Here is a 26,719-nt window from a genome sequence, read left to right as displayed (position 1 = left end):
GCCCAAGAAGGACAAAGGCCTGCATCCTTTCTTGGATCTTAGGGACGTCAACCGCTTCCTCCGGAAGGAGAAGTTCAAAATGTTGACATTAGCTCAGGTCCTCTCTGTCCTCGACCCTGGAGACTGGAGGGTAGCGTTGGACTTGCCGAATGCATATTTTGACACCCCCCGTCCTGCCAGCCCACAGGCGTTGCCTACGGTTCACAGTAGGCCACGAGCATTTTCAGTTTACCGTGCTCCCCTTTGGCCTTACCAGCGCCCCTCGGGTGTTCATGAAAGTGACGACGTCTGGTTGTTGAAGGCATGCTCGCCCCCAGGCTGTCGTCTCCCTCCTCCAGACTACGTCGGACCTCCTGTATTCGCTGGGGTTCACTATCAACGTGCCAAAGTTACACCTGATTCCCTCTCAGAAGCTCCTTTTCATTGGAGCAGTTGTGGATACAGCTCAGTTTCAGGCTTATCCTCCCGAGCAGCGAGTCCGGGATATTCGGGCTATGATACCGATGTTTCAGCCTCTATTCCAGATTTCGGTGAGAATGACTCTGAGGCTGCTGGGCCTCATGGCCCCCTGCATCCTGCTGGTGGATCATGCCAGGTGGCATTTGCAGGCTCTGCAGTGGGACCTGAAGTTCCAGTGGGCGCAGTTCCGTGTGCTATCATTTTATCTGGATCGCACAAAACAATTCTGGGTGGATGATCAACTCTTTGTTGGCTATGTGGGCGCCAAGAAAGGTCAGGCCGTGCAAAAACGAACCATCTATCGATGGGTCATTCTTTGCAATAAAATCTGTTATTCCTTGGAGAAAAAGGAGACTCCAGTAGGGTTGCACGCCCATTCCACTAGGAGCGACGGCAGCCACTACTGCTTTGGAATGTGGAATCCCCCTCAGTGACATCTGCCAGGCAGCCATGTGGGCTTCATTTCACACGTTCACTAAACATTGCTGCCTGGATAGCCAAGTCTGGAGGACGGCTTCTTTGGCCGTTTGGTTTTCCATGACTTTCTGGCGTGAACTTGGTTCGCAGACCCACCTCTGGGGTTGGTATTGCAAGGGTATCTATTCTAAGGTAAGGAATCTATAACTAATTGTCTCTTTCAGATGAACAAGTTACTTACCTTCGGTAACAATATATCTGTAACAGACGTATATTAGTTATAGATTCCTTACCAACCCACCCATCCTCCCCGTTCTGCGAACTGACTTCTAGAGCAAGGGACTCCCTTTCAGTGCCCTAGTTTTGTGCACCAGTGGTCAGTGTCTTGCATGGCTCCACGCTTCTGGCGTGGAATGTCATGTAAAGAACTGACGTCAGCACGCAGGTGCAGTGTCTAAGTAGATACCGCAATGTCATTCTGGCGATCACGATGCCAACGACGAACGCAGAGTTGACCGATGCCACGTACTGACGCGCATGGTCACTGCTGAAGAAAAACTCTCTGGATCCAGTCTGATGCCTGGGCTTAATTCTAAGGTAAGGAATCTATAACTAATATATGTCTCTTACAGATATAATTTTACCGAAGGTAAGTAACTTGTTCACCAAGGACACCTCTTTAGTAGTTTTATCTTCAGGGCAGCGAAGTGGCTAGTGGTGTAAGGTTAGCGACTCAGACCTTAGTGTAACATTAATATCACACAACAAATCCTTGTCTAAGGTGTACTTTATCTTTATCTTAAGAAATTAAGCTGCGTCTACCATCAGTGCAATATTATACATATAATAACCCAGAACAAAAGCTCTACATGTTTACAATTGGGCTGCCAGAAGGCTATGAGAGTTCTCCTCTAGTTTATGTGGGCACGCTGCTCCCACAGTCTCTTCTTGCTTCTTGTTAGCTTTCCTGTGCACTGGAACTCATATTCCTGACGGTGCTGCTTTAAACCCGTGCCAGAGTCACCCGTCAGAGTGAGGCTGAGCCACTCTACTGTTTTCCTAACTCTGAGTGTCTTCTAACCAGGATTTGTTTTCCTCCTTCGTAGTTGCCCTTGTTCTCTGACCACAGTCTCAGCTGGTTCCTCATCTCTGATATTGCACATGTGCGTCTGCTGTGTTCTTCACTTGCAAGTAGCCTGCCCTGGGAGTTGTTGATAAAACAGCTTTGGTGACTTCAGAGAATACCAGCTGCAGCCTTTCGACTCCTTAGGCGATAAAAGTGTATTTGGTGACAGCCCTCGGGTAGTCATGCTGGCCCAACACAAAACTTCCTGCCTAAACAATCGAAGAGCGGACTCAACATTGAGCCTTAATGCCGGTTACCATGTCTGAATTGTTGCTTTATCCTGATGGGGGCTAGAAATGCTACCAGTGTGGATCAAGAATCCCAAGCCATAGCACAAGTCACTCCAATACAATCAAAGTTTGTAGACCGCTTCTCTTCAGCGGCAATGCTGCAATTCATATTTACAACCTCATAGCTACAGGTCATGGCTGTCACACCTCTGAGTGGCCTGAAGCTAGAGGGGTCTCTCCTTGGAATAGCATTACCTGACAATAGGTCTTAGGCCTACTGATTGACGTGTTGGTTGTGGGCAAGGGCGAATACTTCTCCCCAGAGCTCCAAGAATCACAGCTCCCCCACACCTTGCTTAATGTTTAACAGTTTTCCTCTCAGTGCACAGCTCCTTCTTTCTCAAGCTAGGTGGACTTCACGTTGCTCTTCCAAGCGGCGTTCGGCTATTGGGGCACCGCCAGGACCTGCTTCTTCTCAGTGATGACTCTTTCTATCAAGCCTCCTTCTAACAGTATTCCCAACAAGCCTGAATAAGACTTAATTTTGTGTTCCTGAACTGAGAAGGGAGCAGGCTACACAAATACCTGCCACGCAGAAATGTTCCTCAGTCCCTGCTGTGGACTGCCTGGCCCTAGCCAGTGAGAAATTTCGAATACATTGATCTGTGAATGCCATCCCATATTCATTTTAGATTTGAAGACTAGAGATGTGTATTTCTGATGGATAATTCTACCTGCAAATTCCTCACCTGCTAAATAATTCCAGGTGTCCGACTGACTCTGCTTCAAAGCTCTATGATGTCAGTAGGAGGCACTGGCTTAGTATTGGCACCAGAAGTGACGTTGGGAAATGTCACCAAAGCCATATAGCACCAACCACGGCACAACAACGCTAGGTCCCTTTTTTCTGACCCTGATCTAGAGCTCAGTCACGGAGAGATTTGTGTGAGAATATTTCACACACAATTTTTTTTATAGTGCAGTACGATGTCTCCCCGAAATGTTCAGGCTTTAAGCTTTGCAGGGATTGCGATGGCCAAATGTCTATCACCAATCCCCACTCATTTTTTTTATTTGTGCTTGAGGTTGGACCATTTAACGCAAGCAGGGAACAGCGATTGTATAACAGAAGCAAAAAAACAAAACACATGATATATTAACACAATATACATGATTGTTAGCAAAGATAGAGGACTTCCAGGCACATGATAAATAAATAAACATCTTAGTTCAAAATCTCATTAATCCAGTTCTCTAGAGGCTCCCAGAGTTGTACACCCATCATTCTCCTTTTCCTGCCTTTAGCCCTATATATAGCCCTTTCCAAATTATACTTGGCTAGTAAGCGTGCTCTCCAAGAAGAAAAGGAGGGAGGGTCTGGATTCACCCAGGCATGAGTAATGCATGCCCTCCAAGTTGCCATAGAAATAAAAAGAAAGTTTGTCTGACCTTCGGATAGATCGAGAGACAATACGCCTATTACCACTAGTTCTCCTGACAAAACAATTGTCTGACCTATCAATACTTTAAGAAAAGTTTGAATTTCAGACAGTACAGAGAACAGTCGAGGGCACGCTAAAAACATATGAAGTGCATCTGCTGCAAAGAGTCCACATCTGTTGCATGAGGTACCTACAGTAGTACCCCATTTACTAGTTTTGGAGGGTGAATAATCTAAATCAAATAAGGCCATATAATGCTGTGTACGGGCTCTCCCAGTTATTAGTATAGTGTTAGCCAAAACTATGGATTCTTGAATTTTGATATTAGCAATACCCAATTTTTCATTCCATCTGTTTTGATATAACAGAATATCGTCTGGGAGTGAAGCCAAGAGTAAATTATAATATGAACCGATCTTTTTTTGGGTAAAGAGACTATCAATAAGTGGGATCCTCCTTAACCGGGATCGATCTTGCGGATGAAGGGTATTAAAAAAGCTATGTATCTGCACATATTTAAAATAATCATTGCGGGTTAAATTATATTTGCTCACTAATGATGAATAGGGAATTAGCTGACCATCCTGCCAGAGATCGCCTATGCAACTAATACCTAAGTTACGCCACCGAGTCATTACTACATCCTGAAAAATGACTGGAAAGATACTAGATGATGTAAATGGAGTATACACCAAGATTTTATCAATGCCCATTTGCCTTTTAATTAGCCGCCAAGCACCAAACGCAGCACTCAAAATCTTAAACTTGGTTTTTTTGAAGTAGCTAGGCTCTATAATTCTCAAAAAGCTTCCTTGGCATTCTGTACCCATTGCAAATTCGTAGATTGATAATAAATGACTAGCTGGAATTCGTATTCTAGGCCCAATTATAAGTGGTGAGATAAACTGTAGCACCGCAGCCAGGTAATAGTAAAGAAAATGAGGGATCCCCCAGCCTTTTTTTATATGACCTACGATGCCCTCTATACCTCCAAAGAAATCTGGCAGACATCCTTTCCAGATGTTGAAAAAAGGTCGATGGGAACGCTAATGGAATTGCCCTGAACATGTATAAAAATTTAGGTAGGATCATCAGTTTTAGAACACTGTATCTGCCAAATAAAGATAAATGGAGCTGGTCAATGCGTTTTAAAGATGAGTTCACTTTTTTCAGTACAGGAGTCAGGTTAAGTTCTGGAATAGCAGCAACTGGTGATGTAATTTTTATGCCCAAATAAGTGGCCACTGGAACTATATTTAGTTGTAATGGGGGGGGTTCAGACCGACAAACAAAATTTGTGTTTTTTGTATATTTAGCCTATAACCAGAAAAGTTGCCCAATAGGGATGCAAGATCTTGAATTATTGGTATTGCCCCCTTAATATCCGTTGTCAGTACTACTATGTCGTCTGCATAAGCTAGAGCTCTATATATCGTAGCAGCCACCTGAACCGGTTTTATATCCTCTGCGTTATTCAATCTATTTAAAAAAATGTCAATATATAAAGCAAAAAGAAGAGGTGAAGCAGGGCAACCCTGTCGAGTCCCACGATAGATGCTAAGGGGAAGAGATTTCTTCCCACCAATACTAATACAGGAAGAAGGGGCAACATAGAGTGCTTTTAAAGCCGTAACCATTTTAGGACCAAAGCCCTTTCGGTTAAGAAGATCCCAAAGATATGGCCACGCCACCCTGTCTAATGCCTTTTCGGCATCCAACAGGGTGATTCCCATATCCATGTTTGAGCCATGGGCCCAGTCCATTAAGGCAATCACTCGTCTGACATGGTCAGTAATATCTTGGTTAGGAATGAACCCATGCTGCAGATGCGAAACAATTGTAGTGATAACCCCAGAAAGGCGGGAGGATAATATTTTTGAGTAAATTTTGCTGTCTGCATTTAAAAGAGAGATGGGTCTATATGAGGCCGGTTGTAAAGGTGGTTTCTCCTTTATAAGAAAGGCCATGATAATTGATTCACTCCAAGAAGGGGGGGGTTGTCCCTTGCTGTGCTTCCAAGCATATGAAAAGTAAAGCCTGTTTTAAAACATGTCGAAAAGTTCTGTAGAACTCAAGAGGAATTCTATCTGGTCCCATGGCCTTACCCGCTGGTAAGGAAAGAATGGCTGCTTCTATCTCGTCCCAAGTAATATCTTTCTCTAGTAAGACTGCCTGTATAGATGATAACCTAAGGATGTTATTATTAGCAGTAAAGTTTAAGATCGAGTCCGATGTGTATGATATCACCTCCTCCGTATATAGATTCTTGTAGAACAGACGAAAAACCTCCAAGATTTTATCAGGCTGATCGTGGACTTGGCCGAATTCATCCTGCATTTTATTTATAGTGTTAAGGATTTCTTTTTGCCGATTTTTTTTTTTTTGCCAAAATATGTCCTGACCTCTCCCCCAGCTCATATACCTATATACCTGTGCCCTGAAAGCAGCAAGCTGTTCTGCAAGTTTGGAAGCAAAATTCTCATATAGACTAGACTTGAATATGGCTAAAGTAGCGTTGATATTCTCAGTATCTAGAGAATTCTTAATGGCTACAGCTAGTTTTGTCTCACATTCCAGTACTGCGTTATAATAAGTTGTTAATTTGCGCTGGTACTTTCTTTGCTTATTGATTGAAAAAGAGAGTCTCCCCCCTCACCCCTGATTTATAAGCATCCCATACCATCTGAATAGACGTTGATCCTGTATTGTACTCGAAAAAATCCTTAATCCATTTTTCCATATGCTCGATATAGGATGGATCTGCTAAAAGCCTCCGTTCGAATGTCCATGTCGTTACTTTACCCAGCGATCCAGAGTCTATTTTAATCTCTATTACAATGGGATTATGATCCGAAATTATTTTTGGAAAAATCTCATACTTGCAATCCGGTATTAAAATGGAAGATATGAGAAAATAATCCAAACGAACAAAATTTTTGATGGGGTGCTGAGAAGAAAGTATAGCCTGGAAGAAGATTTCTTTTTACAAAACCTACATCCTGAAGGCCCAATTCAGATACCAAACTACATAATGCCTTAAACATCTTTTTTTTTTTTTTGACCCTGTATACGGCGAATCATGAAGAATATCAAAGTCTGCTTCCAAATGAATATTTAAATCGCCGCAGAGGATAAGAGTGGAAGGCCAGTCTGCAAGTTCTACACTTAATAAATTAAGCAACCCAGGATCATCTGTATTTGAGCCATAGATAGAACAGAGAGTCCACGAGGTACAGTCTATTAAGATTTCGGCTATTGCCCACCGACCATACTGATCGGTCTTGATCCGTTTCAGGATAGCCTGTTTTCTTCTGCTAAGAATAGCCACTCCCTTAGTGGTGGTACCTTGATTAGTGCAACCAATTACTTACATGCCCAAATCGGCCAACCAAGCTCTATTATTCCATTTAAGATGAGTTTCCTGTATGCAAAGGAAATCTAACCTTATACTCTGAATTATTTGTGCACATATTCCCCTTTTCTTTTTATTATTAAGGCCACAGACGTTCCAAGAGCATACTCTAATTCTAGTCATCACAGCAAGTTAGCCCATGTCTGAGCAATAGATCACATACTGCCCTATAATGTAATTTAAATATTGAAGATACTGAGCAGTGAAAAAATAAACATAAATACAAAAGTCCTTCACAATCACAATGTTTCTTGAAGTTGATAAAGCTGTCCCTGCTTGCCCCCACACCTAACTCCACAGCCCCCCCACCCATTACAGTCCCTCCCCCCTCCCCCCTCTTTTCCCAACACCCACCCACAAAGGGCATAGGGACTGAGAAGTCCCTCTGATGATGGATAGAGAAGCTTAGTGCGTCTCACCATTCGCTTCCCGCCGCATAGGGTATCTTGCTAACAAAGCAGTTTTAAGAATAAAGGCTGTAGAATGTAGAATTCCCAACTCTACAGAATTGCAAAAGGAAAAGAAAAGAAAAGACAAGAGGGAAGAGGGAAAATTGAGTTACATCCTAACTCAAGCTACAAAATATTTTTTAAGAGTTTAAACATATTCCTTTCTCTTTCACATCCAAAATAAGCCGTGATACCCCCGATAAGCCAGATAGTTATCCGTTACAACAAAAATTTACAGTGACATCAAAGCAATTGTAAGCAATCCTTAGCAGCCTTCTCTGTAGTCAGGAAATGTATTCTTTCCTTGTGGATGACTTTAAGCTTTAAAGGATTAAGTAAAAAGGCCTGAGCGCCCTTGGCTTGAAAAGAAGCAATCAATTGACGAAGTTGCCAGCGTTGTTGAACCGTAGCATGGCAGTAGTCCGGGCGAACAAAGAATTCCAGATTTTTCCCCTTGCGCTTCTGGTCTGGACGAGCCAGGTCGTATAAGGCTTCTCGGGCCAAAAAGTTGTTAAGAGTTATCAAAATGGCTCTGGGCATCACTTTTGAAGCATCTCTGGATTTCTTCTGTAGGAAAGGAAACCTATGAGCTCTTTGTATCTCAACTTCCCACTGCCACTGGGGGAGATCAGGAAATGCTTCTGTAAAGAGCTCAATAACAAACTGCCGGACATTTGACCCCTCGCTGGATTCGGGGATTCCAAGGATTCGTAAATTATTTTGCCTAGACCTATTTTCTAAATCAATCAACTTCCAATTGATGTCATCCTTTAATGTGTCAAGAGAAGAGAGCTGGGATTTCTGTTCAACTATAGCGTCCTCGATTGCCGAAATTCTGCCTTCAGCTTCCAAAAATCTAGCAGATGTTTCATTGCAAGTTTTCGCCACCCTCCTGAAGTTGTTTTGAAGTCGACGGACTGACCCTTGTATTCGCAGGTTCTCCATCTTGGTTTCCTCTCAATGTTGGAGCATGAGTTGATATAACATGGTGAGTGTGACTTCTGGTGGATAGGTTTGATCATCCAATATTACCACTGTAGAAGGTATTAACAAGTTTCGAGAAGCAAGGGGGGGCTCTTTCCAGGAAGTACTGGGACCTTGCACACCGTGTTGTCTCCTGCACCCCACTCCGTTCTAGCTGACAGGGGTGTTTCATTATCAGCCTCTTCTTCAATTGATGAGTCCTGATCTTCTTCTTGAAGCGAGGTAGTTAAACTTGTGTCGTCCCCCCACTCCTCCGCCTCTGCGTCCATACTCCCCAACTCCAATGCATTGGAGAGATCAGACATCGAGTAGAAATTGCCAGCTGAGTCGGCAGATTCTGTGTCCACAATAACTTCCGTAGATGTGGTATCGATAGGTGTGGAGCCTGGCGGCGAAGCAAGAGACACCGGGTCGATGATATGTGGATCCTTGCTTGGTTCCAAATGACCTCCCTTTAAGGTACTTTCAGACAGATCTAACAGTGAGGGCACAATCGGATTCTGTCCTACTAGCTGAGAAGTGTTCGTGTTAGTTGTTGACTTGGCAGCCGATTCAGATACTTTATTAAATGCAGCACTTAAAGAAGTAGTCTGGGTAAGAGAGAGGTCTGAGCGGGGGTTCAGAGGATTCGCCAAGATCGCATTTTTCATTTTAAACATTCCAGGAATTTTTGGAACAGCCCCAGAACTACCGGACCCAGAAGGCACCACTGCAGCCTTTTGTTTCGATATATCAAAACCTTTGCCCGACTCTGGCTGGTCTCCCGGTGAATTGCAGTGTACATTATTTAAACTCTCCTCACCGTTCTCACCGTTCAGATAGGACGCCGAACAATCCGGGAGGGGAGCCGGGGCTGCCAATCGCCCTGATGTTATCGGCAGGTTTGCTGAAGATGTTTCCATTGCGGCCACAGGAATGTCGGTCTCTGAAGCCTGGCTTTCCGTTACTGCAGTAGTCGCCCGTGTCTTCGGCTTTGGCTTTGCCTTAGCCACCTTCATTGCGGCGTTGGAGTTTTTCGGCGACATTGCACTGGAGAACGCCGACTCCGAGGCTGAACAGCACCTGAAGCCCCGGTCACAGTCCGCACACAATGGAGGAGAGCGCAGACCCGTCCCCCTCAGCTGCAACAAGCCGGTAAGCGCTGACCGCCAAAGCAGGGTAATGGAGCGACGATAAAGGATGGCAGCGTTTAGCATATCAAAGTATCAGAAGCATAGTGAGACTGGTAGCTGGCTCAGCGATGCATAGGGAAGCGAAGTGCTGTGAGCACAGCTCAGCTGCTCTCACGGACGAGGAGCGTGTCCGCCATCTTGCCCTGGGGTCAGCCTTAGCATGTGTCCTAAGGCGATTAAGGGGTGGGGTGGGGGGCACCAAACTGTTCATGACTCAGACCCATCACTAAAAGAGAGGCCATTTGAGGGCCTACACAAGGTCACCTTCCTCCCATTTCTCTTGATAGAAGGAAACTTAAGAAACACAAGAAACATTCAAAAGGTTAGTCTCCCTGGCGCACTCTGATTTCCACAGGATCTACACCTTCAGAGTCCGAGTTAATAGTGGTGGGGACATCAAATCTGCCACCTTGTTCCCTCCGGCCATGAGTGCTACTGCCAGATTCAGCCCTCGAAGCATTAGGCTTTCAATCTTGCCAATACCTGCTTACCCAGATTTTCCAGCATTGAAGTGTGATCCAGCAGTGTTTATTAAAGCTATGTTCAACATCTTCGAACAAGTGGTGTCCACTTGTGGCGGATTTTCGGGTCCTATGGGGCTGAGTGGCCTGGATACCTCCCTAGACATGGCAATGGAGTTCCCTTTAGGGCCTCCACCCTAAGAAGTTGTGCCCTCCCATCCTTCTATCCCACTCTCATCCCACAAAAGAGGAAGAACAGCTGCATTTCCTAGACTGGCAGGTGGTTTTTATCTTGACCGCGCTAAAGACATCAGTTTGGATGGCTTACTCTTTGTCTGTTAATGTGGCATTAGAAAAGGAAATGCAAATAGAAATGGATATTATCCTGATGGATTATTATCTATGTCAAAATGTGCTGCACACTTTCAAAAATGAGCCACCATAAGGAATGAGATCATTCCATCAGAGCCAAGTCCTCTTCTTCTGCACTAGCAAGAGGCGTTCAGTTGCAGACATCTGCAAGGCAGTGATGTGGGCATTCCTAAACACTTTCGCCTACCCTTCCTGCTTGGACTCAAAAATGTGCAGGGAAGACCACCCTGCAAGGTCCTTCTACAAGATTTCCTTATTTAACCACCCATCAGCCCCCTCCCATCACCTGCACCTTCTCCCCCCCCTCCTTTCTGCCATGTTATACTGACTTGACTATAGAGGAGGACTCCTCTTGCGACAACCTGAAGTCACACCTCAGAACAGTTCTGAAGCTCCGGGTCCCAGGACATTTTGATTACGTTAAGATAGTGCCTTTGCATAGTAGCTATCCTCAACCACTCCACCAACTTTTCGGATCAGTCTCTGACTGACATCTTCATGGGTATTTGAGCTAAGGCCTTCGCCTACCCATCTGTGAGCATTTAGGTGGCATGATGCCGCTCTGGGTTACCCTGCTTTCCTGATGCAACACCCTGCTCCTGAGAGCCTGGTTATTCCGACGTCTACTAGCAGGGTTGATACCAATTCTTTTCCTACCACCCCACCAGACAATAAAAGAATTCAGACATTCAGAAAGAGGATGTTCTCAACACCTAGCTTCACTTCATTGGTTAGTCAAAGCCAGCTGTTTTGTTGGGATAGGTACTCCTGTGCATTACTATATATTGTCGCAGAGTACTTGCCAGCACTCCCAAAGGAATTCTGCGCACACCATTGAATATGGCCAGAATGCAGCTAAATATGTCAAACCGACAGGCCTGGACACTGACTTTTTAAGCAGAGCAGTGGGAGCCAGTATGGTGCTCCAGCACCATGCATGGATGAGATCCACGGGCTTTTCTGGTGACGTCCAAGCGTTGCTCATGGATATGGCTTTTGACGAGAAGGCCAACTCTGCCCTCCAGCATTTTAAAGAAAGTACAGCCACTGAGCATCTCTCCACACCTGCAAGGCAGTATCATCAACAATTTCACCCCTTTCAGAGTATTGCTATGAGCATTGCTCACGGACAGCATTAAGGCCCACAACCTTTCGGTGTCGGAGTGATCCAGCAGACAGCATCCAGACCCGCAGGGACAGCGAACCTCCCAGTCCCCTGCCCTTCTGGAAGCAGCCTCCAAGCTGATTTAGTTTGCCCTTAATGGCACATGACCATGGGTGAGTATCCAATTGGAATGTGGAATAAAGCACTCCTAGGGTGTACACATGTAATTGGTTTAGATCGTAGTTCGTCAAGGTAAATGCTGCAGGGTTGGTAACCCTTCTGAACACAAGGGTGTGTATTGATTAGCAAAGCGATATTTCCCTTGGGAGTAACGTCCCCAACCTTGCACTCCTGAAATGAAATTTCAATAAAGTTTTGTGTGGTGATTATCAATATACTCTTTTCTTTATTTGAAGTTTTTCATAATTATAATCACTTGTTCGTAATCAATTATTTGAATTAATTCCATACTATTGGTTTCATAGTATCAATGTATGCCCAATGCATTTCGGGCTTGGCCCTTCTTCAGGGGACTAAACACTTGAAATTATTATTGTTATGTCAAACATTGATGATGAGACATTTAAAAATCCTGGAACAGAGATCTACCGGAAGTTCACTGTTAGGGCCAGTGGGTAAATGGTGTGTGCTTCTATACTTATTCAGAGAGTCAATAAATGCGTGTTCATTGCCTTTTGTTAATAAAGAAAGTTTTTGTGCGTTTAGTTGTGAAAAAATACTCTGCTTGAAAAAATGTTCAAAACAAATGATAAACGTGATATGTGCTGTGAAAAGAACACTCTCTCGAATGCTGTGTATCTGGTTTGTCTGACTGAAAATTGCCGGTGTGGCTTACATGGTAATATTCAGCTATTTAAAAAAATTGCTCGTATGCTGTTTATCTAGCGTGTTGAGCGATGCTCGCATTCTGTTTTTCTAGCGTTTTAAGTGGTAATCTACTGGCGTGGTTAAGAATATTATTCAATGATTGTAAAGTGTGCTCGTACTAACAGAATAAAGTGGAAGGTGTGTCTGACCTGATTAATGGCCGTCTTCCTTACATTTCAACGTTATTCGTATTGTACCGCGAGATACGTGTGATGGTACTGAAAATGCCTGTAAATAAACCGTGGTAAGAGTTACTTTGAGTTTAAAATAACGGGTCATAACTAAACTCCAATTAGTGACGAGCTACTGAGAACAGAAGTCGCTTACCTTGAGTTTGCTCTTGTTGTGCTTGTGTCGAAAGTAAAAGCCGTTTGTAAAGTGACGGTATCCATGGAATTGTTATGAACGTTGACGTGGTAGTCAGGTGTTCATATACAGTGGAAAAATACTATGGGAAAGATACTAAAGGAAGAAATACTACTTAGTCGTGGTTATTAACGAAAGGCTTACTGATTGTGGTGTAATGTATGGATATATTCTATGTGCTTGACGGTAAAAATAAAAATACAGATAACGGGTGAAAATATTATGTTTGACATTGGATTAAGGAAAAATCAGAGAAAGAATGAGGTGAGACTTAAAAACTGTGTCAAGTGTGTAAAGGGATAATTGACCGGTTCATTCTTTACAAACATTATGCTGAAACATTATGTTGAGGGGACTGTTATGATTCGTAAAATTAGAAGCTGTACACCATATTACCTCCTGTGGAAATGATAAACAGATTATAAAACAAAGTGAACAATCAGATCTATCATGACCATTGCAATCATAGGTATAAGTTGTTTCTTATTATATGATAAACGGTTGTTAGTCCATATTTTAGACCGTCCATATCATAAAAAGCATCCGAAATCTAAACGTTCGTTCATTCCTTTTGGCTGTAATGTTGATAAATGATTTATCCAGAATGTTTCTCTCCGTAATAAATGTTGTTGGTTGTCTTTGCCTGGTAGTATCGGTACTTTTTCTAGTATACAAAAACGTAAATGGCTTGGGTTGTGATGAAACTGATTGAAGTGTGCCGCAACTGTTGATTTGGCGTTGTTTAATCGGATGTTGCTTTTATGTTCAATTATTCTTGTTTTGAGTTTCCTTTGTGTTTGTCCCACGTACGTGACACCGCACGGGCATTTCAACATGTAGATTAAATTACTGCTGTCGCAGGTCCCTGTTACTTTAAGTTTTACGGGAGTACCTTTTGTGGGATGTGATATTTCATTACCTTTGATTATTGCGTTGCAATTTCCACAGTTGTGGCATGGCAATGTTCCACCGTGTGTTTTTGTGGATGTAGACATATCTTCTTTTTCCTTTAGCAATTCTTTGATATTTTTTGTGCGTAGATACGCAAATCTGGGATTTAATGAAAAAATTCCCTTGAAGTCATCCTCTAGTGTTAGTAATGTCCAGTGCTTCAAAATGGACTTTTTGATTTTATGACTTCTGCTAGAATATTTGGACACAAAAACAGATCTCTGTTCATCACTTGTGGGTTTAGGTGTTAGTAGTTCGTTTCTTTTCAATTTTTGAGCTCTTTTCATAGCATCCATTAGTGTGGGTTCTGGATATCCTCTTGATTTAAATTTGTTGAGGGTGATTGCTTTTTGTTGATCATAAATTTCCTCAGTAGACGCAATTCTTTTAATTCGAAGAAGTTGTGAGAAGGGTAAATGTGTTTTGAGAGATGGTTGGTGAAAGCTGTGGAAATGTAAAAGATTGTTTCTATCTGTAGGTTTGCTGTAAATGCTGGTTTGCAATGTGCCTCTGTCATTGATTACTAGAACGTCCAAAAAGGATATTTCATGTTTGCTGATATTGGATGTGAATGAGATTCTGTCATTGACTTGATTTAACTTTTGAATTGCGGTGTTGAGTGTGCTCTCTGATCCTTTCCATAGAATGAAAATGTCATCGATGTAACGTTTGTACAATATCAGATTTTGCTGCCATTCTGGTTCTTGCAATATGTGATCTAGTTCGAATCTGTACATGAAAAGATTGGCGTAGCTGGGTGCGGCACAATTTCCCATCGATGTACCTGATGATTGTACAAAAAACTGCTTATCCCATTGAAAATAACTGTGAAAAAGAGTGAAATGTAGTAACTCCATCAGAAACACTTTTAAATCATCATCTTTGTTGCTTTGTACCAGGAAACTTTCTACAGCCGTCATTCCCAGATCGTGTGGAATAGATGTGTATAACGATTTGACGTCGATAGTACACATGACCATGTCTTCAGAAAATTGGGTTTTATGATTTTCCAAGATGTTTATGAAATGTGTAGTGTCTTTTATGAACGTAGTCATGTTACTGACGATAGACTCTAGATGCCTGTCAATGAACTTACCGATGGGTTCGTGTATTGAATTGATTGTAGAGACTATTGGTCGAAATGGTGGTAGGGTAGCGTGCTTGTGAATTTTGGGAATCATATAGATATACGGAATGGCTGGGTTTGTTTTGATTAGGTATTCTTTTTCTTTGCTGCCAATTGTTCCAATGTCAACTGCGATGTTAATAATCCGTGTTAGGATTTTCTTGAATTCGTTAGTAGGATCTGAGTTTAGTTTCATGTATGTTTCGGTGTCATTGACTTGTTCATTAACATTCAATATGTAGAAATCAGTGTCCATGATTATGAGAGCTCCACCTTTATCGGCTTGTCGTATGGTGATAAGTTTATTAGAAGCGTGTTGTTTTAATGCTTGTTTTTCTTTTTGCGTCATGTTGGTGCTCTTGGACCTAGGTTGTTTGAAGATTTGATCCATATCTTTGAGTACCACTTTTTCAAAAGCATCAAGAACTTTGTGGCTCACTGGTGGTATGTATTTGCTTTTGTTTCTCAATCCCATTAGGATATCTTGTTTGGTGTCTTCTTTTGTCTCTATAACGTTGGAGAAAAAGTCGCAAGGATCGTAGAAATTTAAATACACATATTTGAGTTTCCAGAATGTTAGAGTGATAGGTAGGGACAAATGAGGTGCCTTTTTGTAAAGTGTTTTTTTGAAATTCCGATATATGTTGTTTTGAAATGTTGATGACTAGGGTTTCTGGCTTCTCGTGTTCTTGGCAACCTGATCTGTGGTTGTCTTTCTTTTTGTTCCCGGAACTCCTGGATCATCTTGTTGTCTTAGGCTTGATCCTAAAAAAGAAGAAGTAGGGATTGGTGTTTGTGATTGAGAATTTCCTGATGTGGAGGGGTGTGGTTGTTCAGTTCTTGCGTTGTTGCCAGGGGTAGGTTCACGCCTTCTGTATTGTGAATCATCGGACGATGTTTCTTCAGAGGATCTCTCTGATGTTGTTTTCTGTTGTCTGCGTCGTGCATATATATCTGCCCAGTTGTAGACTTCTCCCAATCTGTAATCTGTTGTTTCCCTTTTGAACTTTATGATTTTTCGATCGTTTATTTCCTTTGTGTAATTCTCCAATTGTTGATTGATGTCTTTGAGAACTTCATCCCATTCATCTTTGTTTAAATTGGTGCTTAGTTCTTGCTTTAGTTGGTTGACTTCTTTATTTAACTCCTCAATGAGTTTTGCCAATTCCTCGTTTATTAATAGGATTAGATCTAAAGAACATTTGTTCAGTATAGCGAACAACTTTTCAGTGAACCTTGTGTTGTTTTTACAAAGAGTTGATTTGAGAGATATCCTTAGTCCACGAGGGATGCGTTGTACCTTGTGATATTTAATTAATGTCCTAGCATGTAATTGTTGGTTGACGATGCGTTTTGACATGTATAATAATTGTTTAATGTTTGACTGGGTTGATCCTGTGCTTGTACTTTCAGGTTCTTGAATCAGAGAATAAATTCGGTGGGTATCTTCTTCCGTAAATAGGAGAGTTTCTGCCCGTTGATCAGTCGTGTGTGATATTTCATCAAATTGCAGGCTTTAACAGGTGCTCGGATAGTCCAATGGGGCTACACCATTCCATTCCTTTCTGTCCCAGTCCCTCTTGTGCCTTCTTCATCAGAGGACATTTTAGAGGAGCATTTGTCCATTTTCCTGCAGGATGTTCAGATTTTTGGGGTGAAAGGAGCCAAAGAGAGTCCTGGTCTTTGGGATTGGAACTGGGTGTTACTCCTGTTATTTTCTAGTGCCCAAAAAGATCAGAGGCCTTTGTTCTATTTTAGGTCTTCGACCTCTCAATGTCTTCCTGTGGAAAGACAAATTCAAGATGCTCATGCAGGCCCCCAGGTTCTATCTGCCCTGAATCCAGGAGACTGGATGGTACCATTGGATTTACAGAACACCTATTTCTATGAGCTGTCCTACAGGTGCTACCTGTAGTTCAAGGTGTGCCACAAGCATTTTTAGTTGGCTGTGCTCCCTTTCGGCCTCACCAGTGCCTGTCGGGTGTTTAAGGTGATGGCTGTGTTGCAGAATGTTATGTTATGTTATGTTATGTTATTTATATTTTTATAGCGCACAGCTGCCCCAGCAAAGGGGCGTCCTGGCGCTTTGACAGACACTATAACATAACACACAATAAAAGAAAAAGAAATTAAACAAACACGGGAAACAGGAAAGTTTTAATCGCCTGCCTGAAGGCGAGCAGGTCTTCAAGAGCTCGGATGTATACCGGAAGCGAGTTCCATACTTTCAGGGGTCGTGGGTACTAATCTTCCCCACCTTGACAATTGGCTTTAGAAAATGGGCTCGATAACAGTCGGTTGTGGACCACCTCCAGACAACTGTGGACATCCTTACATCATTGGGGTTTGTGATCAATGCATTTAAGTCACACCTGACTCCGTTGCACAAACTCCCTTTCCTCTTGACCATTCTGGGTAAAGGTCTGTTTTCCGGCCATTTCTCCTGATCAACCAGTACAGGCCATTCTTGCTAAGACCCCGATGTTTCAGCCTGAGTCTGGGATCTCAGTGAGGGCAGCTCTGAAGATTCTTGGCCTGCTTGTCGACCATGAAAGTTTGCATTTGGGTGCTCTGCAGTGGGATCTAAAGTCTTAGTGTGCCAGCACCAAGGTAACCTGTCAGATTCCATCCAAGGTTCTGAGGAGACTGCAAAAGATCTGCAGTGAACTCCTCTCCCTAACCCACCAAGAGCTCCCCAGTGGTGACAGATTCATCACTGCTGGGTTGGGGAGCCTATCTGGTAAAGGTGAAGATCAGAGGACTACCGCCTTCGACGGAGATCTGCCTACACATCAACCTGTTTTATTAACGGACCATTTGCTTGGCGTTGAAAGTCTTCCTGATGTCCATCAGGTACTCAAGCGCATATGTTATTGCAACAGTGCAGTATGGGGTCCTCGGTTCTGGGTTGCAGAGAGGCCCTGTGCTTCTGCCATCGGCTGATTCATCAGGGCATTTCCCTGATTGTACACCATCGGATGAGATCTTTGCCATGACAAATCAACTCAGTTGGCGATGCCTAGTAGTTCACAAATGCCAGTCACATCCGGAACTGGCACAGCGATTCGCCCAGTGGTTGGGTGAACCCTGGCTCAATTTCAGGACTTTGAACTCTCAATGCCCACACTTTAAAGTGCTGGAGTTCTCTGGGATGCTCTCTCTCAGAGATGCATTACACCTAGCATTGAGCATGGGACCCCTATATACCACTGACTCTCTTACCCCGAGTTTTGTAGACCAACAATGAACAATGACCAGACTCAAGGTATCCTAGTGGCTCTAAAGTAGGCCAGGGGATTGTGGGACCTGGAACTTCTGAGCATGGCATCTTTCTTTCAATCAGGTTGCCGCATCGGGATGATCTTCTGTCGCAGCAGAAGAGAAGGGTCTTGCACCAAGGTTTGCGCAATCGACGCCTTCATATGTGAAGATTGAGTGACGACATTTGACTCCATCCAGTCTCCCTCCAGCAGTAGCGTATGTCCTCCTAATGGCCAAGCATGCTTCTACAAAATGTCTGGACCCTTGACCAAGTTTGTGGCCTGGTGTGGCACATGTAATGTTATGTTAGGAATATTTATAGAGCGCGTAGCTACCCGTAGGCGTCTCAGTGCTAGCGAAAGCATCAGACAGTTGACAACAGCTTAGTAAGTGGGGTTTTGAAAAAGCCAAGTTTTCAAGAGCATACAAAAGGGCAGGAGGTTGGGGTCTGAACGCAGATGGAGGGAGAGAGCGTTCCATAGTTTGGCAGCGTTGTAGTGGAAGGACCGACCACCACTTCTTGCCCTTTTAATTATGGGGACTGAAGCTAGGTAGAGGTTGATTGAACGGAGGCATCTGCTAGGATGATAGGGGGAGATGATGGTCTGGAAGATAGAAGGTCCTTTCTTCCAGAAGGACTTGTGGGCAATGCGGGAAATACATAAAGACTTGAATTTTATTCTGTCCATGACGGGGAGCCAGTGCAAGGTCTTCAATGCAGGCCTTGCAGATTGGCTGTTGGGGATCTTAAGAAGCATACGTGCTGCGCAATTCTAAGTGATTTGCAGTTTGGTTGTGATTGCCCGTGGGGCTCCTAAATAATGAGCGTTTCCATAGTCGACACAGAAGAGAATTAGGGCCTGTATCATGAGTCTCCTTGCCGGGAAGGGAAGGAGCGGAAGGATTTTGTGGAGCATTCGTAGGATGCCGTAGCATGAGGCGGCCAGTTTCTTTGCCTGATAATCAAATTTAAGTGACCTATCTAACCACATGCCCAGACTTTTGATCTGGTTTTTTGGTACCGGATGAGGGCCAAGACAGCTTGGCCATACTAATCCAAAGTCAGAAATGGCTGGATTACCCAGCAGCATAAATTCTGTCTTTTCTCCATTAAGTTTAAGGTATGATGATTCCATCCATTTAGCTACTTTTTCCAAACCGGGACCTAAGCAGGGCGGAGAGTTTTCCAGATTTAAGGGCACAACTAATTGGGTGTCATCGGCTTATGTGACTATCTTACTACCAAAAGGAAGGACAATCTGTGCCAGGGGACTCATATAAACGTTAAACAGTGTTGGACTTAGGGATGAACCTTGAGGGACGTCGCAACTGAGTGACATACATTTTGAGGTGCGGACTCCTTCAAAAGGTCCTATCCTCCGGGAAGGACTGTAACCAGATGATAACACCGCCCGAGACTCCAACATTCTTCAACCTGCTGATCAGGATGTCATAATTGACCATGTTGAAGGCGGCGCTAAGGTCCAAGAGGATGATAGCTGCCGTTCCTTCTTGGTCAAGAATCTTTATAGACTCTTCTACTACTGCCAGTAAAGCAGTCTCTGTCCCATGTTGGGGGCGGAATCCGGTTTGGGAATTGTGCAGTACATTGTGAGACTCCAGAAATGTAAAGAGGACAGAATTAATGTTTTTCTTGCATTTTACTAATCCCAGGAAGAAGAGAGTTGGGACGGTAGTTTCCCAGGTATCGGGTTTCTTCAGCAGTACCTTCACCATAGTTTGTTTCCATGGTGGCGGCACTAGTCCGGTGGAGATAGATGAATTGATCAACTTCAAAAGGACTAGTTCCCAAGCCTTACTCAGAGATTGAGGAGATGCTGGGTCGCTGGGGGAGCCAGATTTTACCCATATAGAGATCTTTATTAAAGTGTCCATATCCATCAAGGGAATTTCCTTGAGGGAATGCTCGCTGAGCATGGTGGCCTCCTTAGAAGGGTGTTGTTGGGGGGGGGGGAGGGGAGAAGGGGGATGGAAAAAGCTATTGAAAATATCTTGACTTTTATTGTAAAAGAATTTTGCCAGTTCATTACAACAGGCAGGAGAGCCCTCAAGGGGAGCATCAGAGACAGGCCGTTTTAGAAGATTCTTCGCTATCTGGAAGATTTCACGGGCGAATTAGAGGCTTAGTTAATTCTTTCCTCATAGTAGGCTGCGTGTGCAGCTTTCATTTCTGATTGATAGACTTTTATAGAGTCCCTGTAATTCGGTTTGCTTAGTGCATCATAATCCCTTCTCCAATTCCTTTCCAATCTCTTGCAGACTTGTTGGTACTCCGACAGCTTGGGGGGAGTACCACGGAGTGGGATTATCCCTAACTTTTTTATGGATGTGTTTCTTTGGGAGGACTAAGTCAAGGGAAGCGTCAATCCAATCGTTAAACTTTTCATTAGCGGAGATGGGATTTGGGTCTAAAATAGGGGTAGTGTCTCCCAGAACTGAAATCCATGATCCTAACGGAAGGTTGGACCAGGAACATTTCCAGCTACTAACCGTACCAGTAAGGGGGGGTGTGTATCAGAGTGTCCCAAGAAAAAGGGATCACAAAATGGTCTGACCATGGCACTGGAGATGGGTCTTCTACAGAGAGTTCAATATAATTGGTAAAAATAGGTTCTAAGAGGTGACCTTTTGCATGAGTAGGGCCAGTGACTTTTTGCTTAAACTGGATAGCTAGGAGGTTTTGGGCTCGATCAGGCGGCAGTAAGTTTAATGGGTCGTCTAAATGCAGGTTAAGGTCCCCTAATAGCGTAGAGTTAGAGGGGTAGCTTGCCAATTTGGCAGCAATTTCTGGTAAAAGTTAGAAAAGTTGTCCATAGGCTCCAGGAGGGCGATAGATTAGGATGCCTGAGAGGGTGTGTGTGGGTGAGAAAGTGATAGCGAAGGAGAAATTTTCACAATCCGGTCGAATATTTGGAATGATGCGGCATTTAAACCGATCGTTTAGAATGATGGCAATGTCTCCTCCTTCCCCTGTTCCCGATCTCTCCTCAGGATATGATATCCCAGCAGAAGGCATTGCACAAGGTCCGGTTCGGACTCCTCTTCAAGCAGGATAGCCATTTCAGAGCGGTGTTTAGGTAAAGATCTGCAGTTTAAGGAGAACATTTTAAATAGTGTTGAGATCAGTGAAACAGGACGGGATTTGGGGATAGAGAGTGGTTTAAAAGAGCAGTGTGAGCAAATGGGGACATCCACGGCTGGGCAGCTAGACCTATTGCATACCAAACTGTTGGATGTTTTGTTATTTGTTTTGTCTGTAGCTCAGCAAGGACTTGCAGTGGGCACGGTTAAAGGTTATCTATGGACCCTTTTGTGTTTAGCATACTAGCCGTTCTTGTTCAAAAATCCCGCTGTGATGCGATTTCTCAAAGTTTTAATCAACTATTACTTCTATCCCTTCGTGATAACACATTGGGACCTCAATTTGATCTTATGTGCACCCCTTTTGAGCCGTTAAACACCTGTCCTCTAGGTCTCCTGCCCCTGAAATTTTCTTTCTTATTAAGATGACTTCAGCTTGTTGTATGTGTGAGCTTCAGTGTTTGGCTGGCCAGCCTCCTTCACCTTCTTTTTTGAACTAACTGAGGACTAGATCAGCATTTTTACTGAAGGTTGTGACTCCCTTTCACATCAGAGTCCTTTTCTCCTCAGATTGTTTTTTGCTCCGCCTCACCCCCCAAAAGCGATGGGGAGAGCCAATCATTTGGACCCCGAAAGAGCACTAAGCTTTTACTTCGATTGCACCAAAAACGGGTGGACAATTACCTCTTTGTGAGATTCTCAGGGGCAAAGATGGGCAAGGAGGTACAGAAAAGGACTTTGTCCAAGTAGATATTCCTCATTTTGGCCAAGAAGCAGCTTCATGAAGGACTGGGGGCTCATTCCATCAGGGCCAAGGCTGTTAACAATGCTTTTGTGTGCCAACTGCCTGTCCTGGATATTTGTCATGTTACAATGTGGGCATTAGTGCACATGTTCACAAAGCCCACATGCCTTGACAGCCAGGTCTGACGAGAAGGGCATTTTAGCTTTTTGAGCTTGCAGGACCTTTTGGTCTGAGTCATTCCAAAGACCTGCACTGCAAGAGGTACTGTTTTTACAGCTATTCTAAAGGTGAGAATTCTTCTGAGAGAAGTATCTATCAGAAGAAAATGACTTAACTTCAGTAACACTCTTCCTAATGGATACTGTATCTAACCGCAGATTCCCCACCACCCAATTGCCTCCTTCCTGTGGAATGGACTCTTTTACATCTGGAAAGGTCCCAAATTAGAGATCGGCCCACTGGCACAAATAATTGGTTGTTTTGAACTCCATGTCTGAGGACGCAGACAGTGTCCAGAAACTTGTGTCGGCGCGCATCCGTGACCCTTACATTGGCTCCGGTCATCTCTTTTGTGGTGGAGAGAAGTCAATGCAGAGCCTCACAACACCACTGACTGGCATCCAGGGGCTAAGCTTAATGGTCTTCTGGAGCCAGTCTGGCACCTAGGGATAATCTCAAGGTGAGGAATCTGCAGTGATATTATTCACCAGAAAGCATTTTACCTAAGATGAGTAGATTGTTTATCTTGGTCCAAACTCCACGTCTCCTAATACAAACATCTGTAAAGCTATTCTGGCATGTGTAAAGATCTTGTCAAACTGGCAGACATCAGTATAAGAACTGTCTTGAGTTTTTTGGCTAAGCCAGACGGTCTTGATGCATAAACAGACAATGCTTTACTACTAGTTCAGGCAGCATGGCTCATCCATAACGACAAGGTACATATATTTACCATTACCGTTAGGCCTTTCATTTTGATAACATTATTACCAGAGACACAGGTGACGTATTTGCAATTGAATGGGTGTAACTAGTTACAGTTCTAGTTAACAGCAAGACGACTATAACTTACGATTATATGTTTTTTATCTAGCACATCATACTGCCATCTCTAGGCGCTGTAATTAACAGGTGTTAATGGTGAGGAAACACTTTATCATGTGTTTTTTATTTTACATAAACTATTTTAAGTGTTGGTGTGTACTTGTATAGGATAGGGCATTAGCTAGTTATTTATTTTTAATATTAGTTTTGTGTGAATGGGAGAAAAACAGTAATGCTTCTCTGCTGCTCCATGCAGCTATTGTATTGTTAAACAGTGTTTGCCACATGACTTATTCTTAGACATATTTAAGTAAATGCTATCTACATTAATCACTTCATTTATAGCAATCAAATGATGTATTTCCCGTTCTGCACATTCTTTTACTATCTTATCACTGTTGCTGTGCTGCAGGCTGACATTCCTTTGGCGGTTACTATACCAGCAAGCACTTCGATGTCAAGCACAGCTCTGCCTGCACGTGTCAAGGAATGACAGCCAATTAAAAGAGAAAATAAATGACGAAGAATCGATTGTTGCTGTCATATTATGTCATATTCAGGCGACGCTACAGTCTTCTGGTGATACTCTGGAGAAAGCAGTGCGTCTTAAACCTGTGACTGGTCAGTATGCATATCCTGTGTGTGCCTAATTCAACTACTAATATTGGGATTGAATCCTACTCACTAACATTTGGTGTTTTGATAACTGCAAGTAAATCTTTGTTTCCCATGTGAAAGCTCGGTTGTACCCTTTTATTCAGAAGTGTTCCTTTTGCTTCCTACTCCTTGTCCTTAGTTCCCTTTTCCTCTGATCAATAATGCTTAGAGTTGGTGAGTGTATTATCATCTGAATCTTTATCTTAACCTTCATTTCTTGTATTATTGCCACAGGGTTCTGGCTGTTGATGCAATGACTATTACAGCATCTTGTCTTCAAACTCTTTTATGATGCATCTCACCATATGCTGTCTTTTGCTTTTTTACCCCCAAAAATACATAGCACCAATATGCATGCATGACAAATCTACTCTCCTCCACCTTAGGGGATAATGGCACTGCTAGAGAACAACTGAATGGGCCATCACGTGAATGATGTTAAACTGGACCTCAAAACACTGCATGACATTATCAAACAGAAATATTCTAGAAAGCATATTGTTGCTGTTTGTTAGAGGTGCAAGACTTAGCAATGAGGACTGTTTTTCTCTTCCCTGGTTGGCCCCTTTAAGTCTTAGTGTTTCACACTGCTTTTGTTTCAAGCTATTGTCCTCCGGTCTAGCGTGAGCCAAGTGTAGGAAAGCAGCTTACAATGAGAAGGTAAATTGGGAGAGACCTTTATTCCAACTAGAGCCATCAACTGTCTACACCAGATATCTACCCTTGGAGTACCACCATAGTGAAGTCATAAGATTCTAGAGTTGACTTCACGGGTAACAGTAAACAGAAGCCACCACACATCTCCCCCTTAGAACATAAGAAAAAGAACCCTGCCATATTGAACATAGCATATTGAACACTGAGATACCCATGTATAAGAAAGTAAAATAAGAAAACCCCATATGATTTAACTTCCAAACCCAGAACGATGAAATAGAAAAATTGAGATAAAACAGCTCAACCAAGGCATAGGGCTAAATTACATACATGGGAAATATTTGAGCTCATAACCCTAAACCTTGTTTTCCTTCACTACAATTTTTCTTTTTAACCAGCAGATCCACTGAAGTATTTAGTATTTACTCACTCTCCCTGGGAGAGAAATGAGTGGAATCTTGAACACATCCATGTTTTTCAGATTTGATGTCTGACAGAACCACCCTGCTCATATTCCAAATACGACCATCATTAGTTTTGATTACATTCTTGAATAACTTCACAACTATTCTAGGTTTAGTGTACTTTGACTACCTCTCCACTCCCACAGTTGCTCGAATCTTAACTGAATTGCCCACATGAACTGCAACATCGTTCACAATACTTTTGTCATAACTCATTTGTCATTAACTATATTTACTTTTCCTTGGCCCTCCAGTCATCAGTTACTCAGACATTGACCCACCTGTTTCTCCAACTCATCCAACCAATAAGTAATTTGGGGTGGAGTCTCCTATGCTAGAAAAGCTCAAAAGGAGTTTTCCCAGTGGTGGAGTGAGGAGAACCCCGATAGGCCACCAAATGTTCTTGCAAGATCCTCATGCATTTAATTCTGTTCTTCCTATTCGACTGTGTACTTTCCTTCAACATCCTGTTGACACGCTCAACCATACCGTTCAACTCAAGATTGCATAGAAAGTATTTTGTGTGTGGTGTCACAAAGATCCAAGGTAATCTTCTACTTCCCAGGAACACAGAGGTACCCCATTATCTCAAAGCATGACCTTTAGAAAGCCCTTACCAATGAAAAATTCTTCCTAGAACCTAAGGAACATACATGGTGTGATGTCTTTGAAACTCATTACTTTAGGCCACCTATAGAACAGAAAACAAATAAAAGGTGATTAGAGGATGCATAAAATAAGTCTAACCACTGGGAATCGATCAGGTAGCATTCCAACCATCTTTCTCCTTCTCCGGTGAGATGCAGCTATATGTAAATCGTTCTTAACCCTGATCCAATAGGAATAGTCTAGCTCGACCTGCCAAGCCAGGTCCTCTCCGTACCTGAACACAAGCAAACCAAGGCCAGGTCCGCCCTGATTGGAGCTCTTTAGTCAGGTGTAGCTTGGTTCCAGCAGCACAGTGAGCAAGGGACCTAAGTCCAGGAATACCCTTGGCCACTTAGGGAACTACACCAAACACACAAAAGGTGATGGGAGGATGCATGCAATAAGTCTAACCACTGGCAATAGATCGGGGTAGGATTCCAACCCTTCATTCTTTTTCTGTCCATGACACCTCAGATTAGACCCAGCTACATGCAAATCAGTCTTGACCATGCTCCAGTGGGAACAGTCCAGTCCAAACTGCCAAGCCAGGTCCTCTTCGAAACCGAACCCACTCAACCCAAGACTAGTTTCACCCTAATTGGGGCTCTTTAGTCAGGTGTAGCTTGGTTTCAGTGGCACAGTGTGCAAGGGACCCACTTCTGGGCATAGTCTTGGCTGCTTGGGGCATTACATCGAACACACAAAAGTGGATAGTAGGATGCTTGCAATAAGACACTTGGAGACCATATCCATGGCCACTAAGAGATCGGGAGTTGATTGCTCACCCCTAAGTAGACCCACAGTGTGTACTGCAACCTCCTACCAATGCCCACAAGCCAAATATTTACAAACCACCAGTGGCAAACAAGCCTTATATGTTTCATTTATTGCAACACATTTACTACAGAATCTAACAACCCTTTCATCCTCCATGGCCAACCTGGCCACTGGGAATCAGCACAAATATATTCCTTAGTTTTCACTACACCAAGTTGCCACTCATGTGCCAGATGAATCACTTTGCTCCCAAGACAAACCTCTACAACCAATCTATAACCTCAGAAAAGTAAGCCTTTCTCTTAATGAGGAACAGCCTTTACAATACAGTAATTAGCACGCAGTGTTTTTACCACACATTTGTTACCGCACATATGCCTTTGCCACTCATGTCCTTGCCACGC

At 43.2% G+C, this 26,719-nt stretch overlaps 1 protein-coding gene across 3 annotated transcripts in view; it reads left to right on the top strand.

The window, feature by feature from the left end:
• The window catches only part of CPLANE1 (ciliogenesis and planar polarity effector complex subunit 1), a 2,680,747-nt gene that overhangs the window by 333,575 nt on the left and 2,320,453 nt on the right, over window positions 1–26,719 (top strand). For all 3 annotated transcript variants that reach the window (XM_085631095.1, XM_085631092.1, XM_085631094.1), the window contains exon 13: window positions 23,525–23,733. In XM_085631095.1, coding sequence (XP_085487221.1) covers window positions 23,525–23,733 — 209 coding nt within the window. The remainder of the gene's footprint in view (window positions 1–23,524; window positions 23,734–26,719) is intronic.

This window comes from Triturus cristatus, chromosome 2_1, assembly GCF_964204655.1.
Source record: "Triturus cristatus chromosome 2_1, aTriCri1.1, whole genome shotgun sequence".
Lineage (NCBI taxonomy): Eukaryota > Metazoa > Chordata > Amphibia > Caudata > Salamandridae > Triturus > Triturus cristatus.
Note: the sequence above shows the minus strand (reverse complement) of the source record. Positions and strands in the feature narration are given on the sequence as shown.